Source organism: Pygoscelis adeliae, unplaced genomic scaffold (genome assembly GCF_000699105.1).
Source record: "Pygoscelis adeliae isolate BGI_AS28 unplaced genomic scaffold, ASM69910v1 Scaffold117, whole genome shotgun sequence".
Taxonomy (NCBI): Eukaryota; Metazoa; Chordata; class Aves; order Sphenisciformes; family Spheniscidae; genus Pygoscelis; species Pygoscelis adeliae.
In genome coordinates this window covers 4,569,525-4,579,451 of record NW_008825270.1, presented here as the reverse complement: position 1 = coordinate 4,579,451, position 9,927 = coordinate 4,569,525, and the positions used below count along the sequence as shown (strand labels likewise).

At 43.8% G+C, this 9,927-nt stretch overlaps 3 protein-coding genes across 3 annotated transcripts in view; 2 read left to right on the top strand and 1 right to left on the bottom strand.

Annotated features, from left to right (window-relative positions):
- The window catches only part of PTPMT1 (protein tyrosine phosphatase, mitochondrial 1), a 9,944-nt gene extending 7,511 nt beyond the window's left edge, over positions 1–2,433 (top strand). The window contains exons 2-4 of the mRNA XM_009329742.1: positions 4–84; positions 634–825; positions 2,127–2,433. Coding sequence (XP_009328017.1) covers positions 4–84; positions 634–825; positions 2,127–2,267 — 414 coding nt within the window. The 3' untranslated portion in view covers positions 2,268–2,433. The remainder of the gene's footprint in view (positions 1–3; positions 85–633; positions 826–2,126) is intronic.
- Positions 2,434–2,552: 119 nt separating this feature from the next.
- On the bottom strand, positions 2,553–8,019 carry KBTBD4 (kelch repeat and BTB (POZ) domain containing 4). The gene is made up of 3 exons (XM_009329699.1): positions 7,401–8,019; positions 4,813–4,919; positions 2,553–4,222 (listed from the first exon to the last, which is right to left on the bottom strand). The coding sequence occupies exons 1-3, from the start codon at positions 7,990–7,992 to the stop codon at positions 3,362–3,364; spliced, it is 1,560 nt and encodes a 519-aa protein (XP_009327974.1). The 5' UTR covers positions 7,993–8,019; the 3' UTR covers positions 2,553–3,361.
- A 1,404-nt stretch (positions 8,020–9,423) lies between these two features.
- NDUFS3 (NADH dehydrogenase (ubiquinone) Fe-S protein 3, 30kDa (NADH-coenzyme Q reductase)) overlaps positions 9,424–9,927 on the top strand; it is a 9,103-nt gene continuing 8,599 nt past the window's right edge. Inside the window, exon 1 of the mRNA XM_009329741.1 lies at positions 9,424–9,547. Coding sequence (XP_009328016.1) covers positions 9,424–9,547 — 124 coding nt within the window. The remainder of the gene's footprint in view (positions 9,548–9,927) is intronic.

The window sequence follows — 9,927 nt, the reverse complement described above, 5'->3', positions numbered from 1 at the left end:
CAGCTGGTGGTGGAGGAGAACGTGCGCGCCGTGGTCACCCTCAACGAAGAGTACGAGACCCGCTTCCTCTGCTGCTCCGCCCAGGTGAGCCCGGCGGCCCGGGGAGCTTGCCGGTGCCCCCCCAGGAAGGGTCTCTTGTCGCTCGTCCCTGCGCAGGTGAGGCTTTAGCCGCCTCCTGCCGTGATCCTGGCAGCGACCGCCAAGTCCTCTGACGGCGAAGATGTGACTTCTTCGTACCTAAGCCGACTTCTAAAACTATGCGACAAACCAGTAAAACGTGAGGATGCAAGTAAAATGTGACAGCTACAGCGGTGGAGAGGAGGGGAGGGAAGAGGAGCATTAATTCCATGCGCATCGCTATGCACATATAAGAATGCCTTTTTTTGGGACGAGATCCCAGCTCACCTCCTTTCCTTTAGCTGAACCACATCTTTCCAGTTCCCTTTAACTTCTCCTTTCTGATAGCCAGCACTAAAGTTTTCATACACCTGATCTAAAGGATTGACATTCAAAGTCTGTTTACAACCCCACTGAATTTCCCAACCGTCTCAACAAGTTCTGGGTTTTCTTTCTGGAAAAAAAAAAAACCAAACCAAAAAAGTTAACTGATCGAATCTGCCATCTCAATTTCAGGAATGGAAGGCAATGGGAGTGGAGCAACTGCGTCTCAGCACCGTGGATCTAACTGGAGTCCCCACCTTGGAAAACCTCCACAAGGGTGTTGAATTCATACTGAAACACCGAGCGTGCGGTAACAGTGTTTATGTGCACTGCAAGGCAGGACGCTCCCGCAGTGCCACCATGGTGGCAGCATATTTAGTTCAAGTAAGAAGGCTTCTATACTAAATGGGGTTTATTTTCATACAGTCTGGGCGAGTACAGCCAACCTTTACAATTTGGTTTTGCTTGAGAAACCTGAGCGTGTACAGGTGCATTAATATTCCACGATTTACAGAGTTTGGACTGGACACCCATTTGAAAAGAGGTAGATAGCTAGGCCCCAAACTTATGTTGCTGTTTTGTAGAACGTGGCAAATGCAAGGTGAATGAACAAGCAAAACAATGTTTGCTGAACTGCGGTCTAAGCTTTCTTTGATAATCTAGTTTATCTTTGCACACCTTGTTCATCTGCACTTATGATACTGTCAAGATAATGCTTCCTTGGCAATGAGACAGTGGTGAAGCTGCAATATAGCTGCCATTGTGAGTAGTCTTTTCATTCCTCTGTACAGTCTGCCTCTGGCACCTCAGTTATTAGCACAGGCACTGGCAAAGATGTTCTGATCTTATGGGAAAGAGAAACTGTTATTGGAACAAAGCTTTGAAACACATGGTCTGATAGCATCTGTTGCTGGTTCTGGCAGATCAGTCAGACTTCAGGAAGCTGCTCAGTTTTCTGGGCGATTAACACAGTAAGTTCTCAACAGGTTTTGAATGCTTCTGCCGTTCTTAATTCTTTCTATGGAGGAACAGATTGAGATGGGAATAACAAGTCACTCGTGAGGGTAGGTTCACTGAGCAGATAAGCATCCATTTTTGTTGTTCAGATTTTCTCCTTGGTTAACTGAAATGGTGAGCCTTTCTAAGCTTTTCAGTAAATACAATTCAGAATCAAGAGAAGTGACTTTGGTTTTCTGAGTTCCTCTACAGACCCAACTGGGTAAGCCAGCACTAAGAACAAAATCCCACCTGTGGATTCTTCTGTTGGTGTTATTAAGTGCTCCCTGGAAAATTTTCCCTTAGTGCTGAAGGGAAAATTTTCTAAGTGCTGAAGCGCGATGGGAGTACTAGTAAAGTTTTAAAAAAATAAAAAAAAGCAAGCTGCACTCTTGCTGTGGTCTGGTGGGACTAGGACAGGAAACTGTTCACAACATGATGGAAGCATGAGTGAGACAGAAAATGGAGGTCCCAGGCAGCAACCATCCTCTAACTGAGGGACTCATTTCATGAACTTGCATTGACATTCAGGCCCCTCTGAGAGGAACATGAAGTAAACAGAAGGGGCAAAGCAGCAAGAAGTTTTCTAACAACTAATGTTGCCTGTAGCCTCCAGGAAGGCTCCATAACATTAACATCCATTGCAGGGATGGAATGGATTTTCACTTTCAGGGTTTCTGCCTTTTCAGCTGCATCACTGGAGCCCTCAAGAAGCAATAGAGGCTATTGCCAAGATCCGTCCCCACATCCTCATTCGGCACAAGCAAGTCCAGGTCCTGGAGACATTTCACAGGAATATCATTGCTGGGACAACTGCAGAGCGTCAGTAAGAACTATCAAAATCTCCGTCTCAGCTGCTTTAAAAAAAACCTTGTGTTTTAATGATCTACTGAAGGCTTAAGCGTTGTACTTCTTGACCATGAATAAAGTAGTTTTTACATAAATTACAGCAAAGGGGAGGTTGGGCTGTTTCATTAAAGCTTTCTTTCCTTATGGCTAATCTCTTAGTTCTCTTGGAGCCCCATAGTTCTTCTCTCCCACACACAGTATCAGTGCTGAGCCGAACTGCGATCCACAAGAAGTTCTATAATATTTGCAGCAAAGGAAAAGAAAACTTTGTCTCAGCAGAGACTTTATTCAGATTCTTACCCAAAGGGTTACAGTGCCAACAGAGAGGGGTAGGAGGAAGTGGTCTTAATTCCGTCTTTCACCAACACTATGTTATGATTACAGGTGGGGATTCCCTGTACAGAAAAGGAAGCCAATGCTCATAAAAACGATCTCCCTCTTCACACTAGGCGATGACAGAGCAGTAAGCAAGTTCCCAGTTTGTTACCACTCGTCTAGGAGAAGCGCTGAGTAATGCAACCTACTAAAGGTCTTGGGGTCAGGTCTGGAATCTGTCTGCTGTAAATATTTCTGCCAGTCCCTCCTTCTGCAACAGGGACACAGGAATGTTTAAATGGGGACATCCCTGGAGTACACAGTGCACATCTAACTCTGTGACTGACATGGCAGCAACACACAGTCTCCCAGGCAGTTAAAACTAGCAGTCTGGGCCAAGGAGGATGTTGTCCATATGCTAGAGGATTTGTTACTGGCGGATTGGTTCCAGGCTAAAAAAGCCATTTGTTGTAGTTTGGGCCTCAAACACAAGCAGCTTATCATCAAGGGATCAAAGTAATAGCATTTAGTCCATCTGAAATCTAAGATGCAGCAGTTCAACTTTACTAGTGCTATGTAAAAGAATAAGCCCACAGCCAGAAAGCCTGCACTTCCTTTGCACAGGTATAGAGGATGGGGTCTTTACTGGATCTTGTGAGCTCGTAGTAATTGGAACTGGTGCTGAGGGTGGTGGGTGCCTCTGAGCTGCACAGCAGAACACAGTTGCTGCTCTTTCTATCACTGGGCCTGTTTTTCCCGCTTAGGCCAGGACAAACTGCAGGTTAGTGAGCAGCACTTTGATGCCACTTGTGACTGTTACAACAGAGGTGGCTGGGTTAAGTTTAAAAGTATTTGCATCACCCTTTTTATAGCGGTCACGAAAGACATAGATGCTGCCATTGCAGCTGGCAATTTTCCAGAGGGATGGTACTGAGCTCCAGGCATCTGGCAGGCATAGCCGGGTGAAGCTATCCAGTAGGGGATTATAGCATAGCAGTGAATCCCCCTCGGCTACAATGAACACCACATCCTTGTGTACAGCAGCATGCATGCGCCCTGCAAAAGGCAGTACGTATGGCTTCACGTGGCATTTCTCTGTGTTGGTATCATAGCACTGAATTAGACGAGAGGGCTTGGTGAAGAAGTCCAAGTCATTTTCCTCCCCGCCCAGCAGGTAAATGACACCATTAAGGTTTACACCTGCAGCTCCAGAGACTGCCACTTCCAACTGGCTGGTCTCTGTCCAGACATTGTCTCGTACTCTGTAATATATGACAGCATTAGAGAGCGTGTCCTGTAGAGTTTTACCCCCCAGTGAATATATTGCATCCTTGCTTGGCACGGAGACAAGGGTGTGTTGGAGCCGGTCACGGGGCAGAGGGGCACACCATTCCCAGTCTATAGTTGCATTGTTGCATTTCCACATGCGTCGTGGAATGGAGCCACCAACGACATATAGGTCACTACCGTGCTTGCAGGCTGCAGTGATCTGGTGACACAGGCTGTTCTGGCCACTCACGCTTATGGAGTCATCATCAGCACAATGCAGAGAGACGGCGAGTGAATGTGTACGTGACGACTCCTTTCCAATCAGGTAGATGTGAACATTTTCTCCAATAACCTGAGAAAAAAGAGGACTGTGTCAGCAGAATTAGGCCTGTTTACACAAACATCAGTGATACCTAAGACCGAATTATTCAGCATTTTAGGACCCACCTGTGAGCCTGAGGTGTGTGACCTGCTTCCCAAGTCCTGCCACCCTACAGCGTTCAGGATTTGGAGCCTCAAAGCGTTTTCAAGTTACCAGTCATATCTGACATAGCAGAATAGCAACAGATTTCACTGGAACCCAAGTGTCTGCAGTTTAGGTAAGGGCTGGTTATATCACTGACGGAGTAGAGTTTTTATAAGGGGAATGCCAAACTCAGATTTCTGAATGGTCTCTTTAGTAACTGAGCATCTGGTGAAAAAGTTATTTGTGGCATTGCTCAAATCACTAGTGAAAGCAGCCTCAGGTTAAATTAAAAAAAAAAGCTGTCAGTGAGGTTGCTATTTATGACAATGAAAGTATTCCTCACGCAAGCACCATGAATTTCACTGGCATTTGTGTTTTGCAACTTTCAAGTCACACCTGTGAGCAGAATACCCTGCCTTGGAAGTGCAAAACCAGCAAGTGCTACACCAACCCCAGAACAGAAGGTCTTTTTATACCTTCAGACTCGATCGCAGTGTCTCTGAAAAGCCCGCTCGCTCCTCCTTGTTGAAGTTGATCCAGGTTTCTATGGCAACCGTTGGATTCTGAGAACATGGAACGCCATCTGCGGTTTGGGGACAGAAAGGCATTTAAGATATCTAGACAAAGGTGTGTGTACTCAGGAACATCCTTTTCCTGTGACTCCCTCCCCCCACTCCTACCACAAACCCTACTTTCTAGAGAGGAAAAAAAGGTACAGAGGTTTATAGATTTTGGCAGGTATGATCAGCACTGCCAGCCAGGCATCTACATGAAATCAGTTTGGATGAATATCAGAAGACAGAGCTGCCGGATTGTAAGCACTTTGGATGAGTTTCAGCAAGGGAACCTATGTCCGAGAGAAGAGGGCAGGAAAGAGAACTGACATGCTTTGTGACAATGAAAAACATTATCTTATTTAAGCATTTAGGCAAAAAGATTCTCTTACGTGAGAATCTCAGCAGCTGCCTTTCTTTCTGGCTGGTCCTAGAAACCTATCTAGCAAAAGTCATCTGCAGAAATTTTCCTTCTCTGAGCACTGTCAGACAGCTGACCCTCAAGACTGAACATCTGGTGTTGCTGCTATCCTCTTAACTTTTGGAAATCCCCAATGAGCTACTATAGCTTTCCTTAGCAGTGTGACAGTAGGAAATACTCAACAGACTGCATCAGATTTTGATTTCTTTCCAGACATAATTGGAAGTTTTGGTTATGCCACAAACTATTACATCATCATCATCAGTACATTAGCTAGAAGATTTTAGGTATTCACTTCCAGTTTGAAAGCCAGCAGTTATGCCTGTATTCATTGAGAGGCTTCCCTATGAAGGCGCTCTGATTTTGTAGTCTGCTCTCATGACAAACCCTGAATTCAATGATGCTGAAGGCATCAGACAAATTCCAACATTTTTCTCTATAGTGGAAGGGAGGAGGAAAAGTGTGGAACAAAAGCAAGTATTTCAACTCTGTTTAATAGTAAAAAGGATTTCCATAAGCTATCCATCACATGTAGTGGTTAAATGGAAAAACTTTGATTTTGAAATGGGTGCTAGAGTGCAACAAAAGGTAAGCTTAATAAATTATTATTTCATGGCATTAATTTTAATCCTTGCCACTAATAGCTTCCTCTATTTAATTCTCCATTAACTAAACAAAGATGCAGGAATTGCAAAAGAAAAAGGTTTTCCCTGCCAGCAGTAGGAGTATATTTCAGATTATAATCCATTTTATGAGCTAAGCTTCAGCATAAATATTGAGTAATGTGATTCTATATATGGAAATAGATGAAGCATGGGAAAAAAGTTTTACTGAGCGAGTTAAGGGTGATTGACCTCTATAGCTTTATTTCATAATTTTAGGATTTTTTTATTTGATGAAGTCACAACTTAGTTTAAAAACTTCAGCTAGATAGTTATCAAAATTACTCTAATTTTATGATAGCTTTTTTGAGCTATCAGTACATACTCTCAATAGGTTTTTGACTGTGAATTTCTTCAGATGCAACAGAGATAACACAATGCAATATCTGTAAAGACTCTCATATGCATAGCATCAACTTTAAAGGCTATTTTAAGTCTTACAGACAGATTTGCCAGTATTCCAAAGAAGCCAGTCATGGTAGTTTTATTGTTGTAACAGCACATAAAACACATGACACACAAAGTATAGTTATTTACTCATTTACAAAATTATTTAATTAAAGCAAGAAAGGGGCAATCTCTCTGATCCCAAGTCCAGTACATTTGAATGTATGAGCTGCTTCTACATTGATGCTTCCTCTAGCAACGATACATAAATGCACAAAAATGGGAGTTGTGACTGCAGCATCATGGAGAGGTTTTCAAGTACTGGCTGTACTTACTAGGGCAGTAGAGAATCTTTAAGGATTGGTGGCAGTTGGACTAAGTTGTTGATGTGTTGACACACCTTCACAACCCTGAGTCATTGCATCCATTACTGTGGAAGGCCATTACCTTTACCAGAAGGGTAATTACTGTATTACCTAAGACGTTACAATGCCTCTATTTCAGTCAGCTGAGTGCCTAGCCTAAATAGTTCTAACAATTATATACAATTGTTAATAACACTAACGTAGTCTAAAAATAAGGCTTGTGCTCAAGCCTTCTTACAAACGTTGAGTTGTTGCATTACTATGTTAAATGATTAAGAACTAAAGAAAAAAAAAAGACTTTCATAAGATGTTCATTTCTGGTAAGGCTTCTTTGTTTTACTTTTAATGCAAACAAAAATACAACAAGTTGTTGAAATTTATTAAGTTATGCTTACAAAACCTGTAATGCTTCTGACCTGTTGACTCAGGAACTGCTAGGAATTACCAGCATCCTCTATGTCCCTTTTCTATAGCTTAGACGCTTCATGTCCAGTAACAGTTAATAGTTTATTTTCTGATTAAGTCATCCAGGATGTTTTGCTTTGCTTAGCTTAGCTAAGCCTCTGAATAGACAGTGATTATGAAAGCTTGGATCTTTCCATCTATTTTGTTCAGTCCCTGATAGACTCTCTGCAAGTCTACATCCACATCTGGCTAGTCCTGAGAACTCCTTACCTGTAAGGATGTCTGTCAGTAGGCGGAGAGGCAAGTGTAGGAACTCCTCTGTGTCTTGCAGTTGAGACAAATGTGACTTTGCACAGTGTTTGGCAGCTGTGTAGAGCTCCATGTCACTGTGTTGATCTGCCAACCACATAACCTGCAGACAGTTCCTAACCTGCACCGTACGGGCCAGAAAACGGGAGCACTCTTCAAAAAGGGCAGTCAGCTGGTACATGTCTGCCACTTCATAGGTTTCCTGCAACTCCTCTGCCCTCAGCTTTACGGTCCCATGGTAAATATAGTCCACAAGGAGCTGAAAGACACTCTCGCTAACGTCCTGCAGCTCAATCACCCGGTTGTGGGCCTCCTTTAGGTTGGAAGTGAACATAGAACGAAAAAAGCAACTCTGAGCTGAGAGGACCAAACGGTGCAGTTGGAATTCTTTGCCTTCCACTGATATTGTAACATCAGCAAAGAGCTCATCCTCCAAGCATAATTTCATAATACCCTGGGCCACACGGCCTGAGTGGGAGCGGTCAGTGAAGGTGTAGTTCACAAAGTAGTTCTCTTCCGCAGAGGAGCCTCCAGTCTCTTCTGACGAGTCCATAGTGCTGCACAGATCAGACCTCCAGCAATCTGTAAAATCACAATAATTATATGGCTTTCTCTCTCCACTAACAAGATTATGCAGTACTTCAGGGTACAGGGAAAAATCAAACATATTGGTAGGAGGCCAGCATATTTTAGACTGAATATAAATAGCGCAGCCAGAAACTTCTGCTTGAGCTTCAGAATCTCAAACAACAAATGAGAAGTTGGCATAATTAAAATTATAATATATACCAAACTTCCAGTACAGTGAGCATCACATCCCAGCAGAACTGGGAGATGTGCATATCTTTTCACCACTCATTTCACTGACACGAAGAAATGCAGCAACGGTTATTCAAGTGAAAAGTCCAGCAACCGCACTAGGAAACTCGCAAAGTCAAAAGAATGTGGCAGCACCATAGCTGGGCTAAATGGAAAAAGGATTACAGTACCATACAAACAAAGAGCACAGACAGCAGTTCATATCATCAGGAGGAGTTAATTACCATCCAAAACCAACATGATGAATCTGTGCAGTGGTATCAAGTAAGGTGAACTTTTTTTACCAAAAGAGATGTGTGAGGAGTCTGCCAGACATAACCACCCATCCTCCAAGCTAACCAAATGAGGTAACTGATGGTCTTACTCAGTTTGTTAATGTGCCAGGTATCTTCAGCATGCAAATAACCTGCTATATGTTGTTAGCCACTGTTTCCCAAGTGGCAAGGAGAACTTAATCTAAAAGATAACACCTCTTAGTAGGTACCAGAGATTGTTTGCAGAGATCCAAGCAGTTTGTGGGTCGAAAAAGCTTCTGAACCAGAGGATTTCTATAGAAAAGAGTTCTTCTTTAACGTGGCTCTTGACAGCATTAGGAGCAAATAGATGGCTGCTTGCATTCGCTTTAAACTTATTTTTACACCTCAACTATCAGCCGTGGTGACCGATATCACAAATTTCTTCAATTAATACTGAACATGATTTCCAGTACAGTGTTTCCCAAAGACAGGATTTTTTTTCCAAGAGATCCACAATTACTCTTCCATGCTTTACTTTGTCAAACATGCATTTTCTTACAATAGCTCTGCTTGACACAGGAGGACTCCTAAGTTCTTTGCTCAAGTTCTGTTCACAGGAAGTAGTGTCTACATCCCTAATTAGCTGGACAAGTCCGTCCCATCCCTGCTGGTGGCCTGTCCTAATTATACCCTTATTGTTATTTTACAGTAGTTCTGCTCTGTCTTAAAAGTACATATACATTAATCTGTAAGAGGCTGAGGAACTGCAATTGGCACAGCACACATCGGTACTATTTTTCCAGCTTTAGCAAGTACACACCTATCCTGCAAATGGGCTCCCGCTTCAGTTAAAGCTCTTGATCCTTACAGTCAAGGTGCTCAGAAGCTGCAGCCCCGAGCGCCGAAGTGACCACGCAGAGCACCAGGATATGGATGGACGAACTACTCTGCCCTCTTGGCCCAGCAGAACCGGCTGCCCCCATCGCCCCACACAATTCCCAGAGGACTGGTGCCAAGTCACGAAAGAAACGCCAACAGCAGCTAAAGACTACCGTAAATCTCACATCCTTCTTTGTAAACACAAAGTTCCCCTTTGCATCCATGGCATCTCCACTATAAAGAAAGAGAGGTGCAGGACCAGTAAAGCGTCTTACACTCCATGCATATTTTGCACTACCAAAGCAATGGCCTGCCGTACGCCAGGCTATAGGTGACGACGGCGCAAACAATACTTCCTTCCTTCCTTCCTCCTGACAGGGTCGCGGATGCCATGACAGCGCCTGGGACCGGGCAACCCGTATACACAACTGACAGCGACTTCACGCTTCGGGGGCGGGGGGGGAAGGGAAGGCAAGCTAACTCTCGGACAAGTAAAGACCCCCATTAGGGCCGCGCGAACGCTGTGAAAACCGCCAGAAAGTTACCTCGCCCCC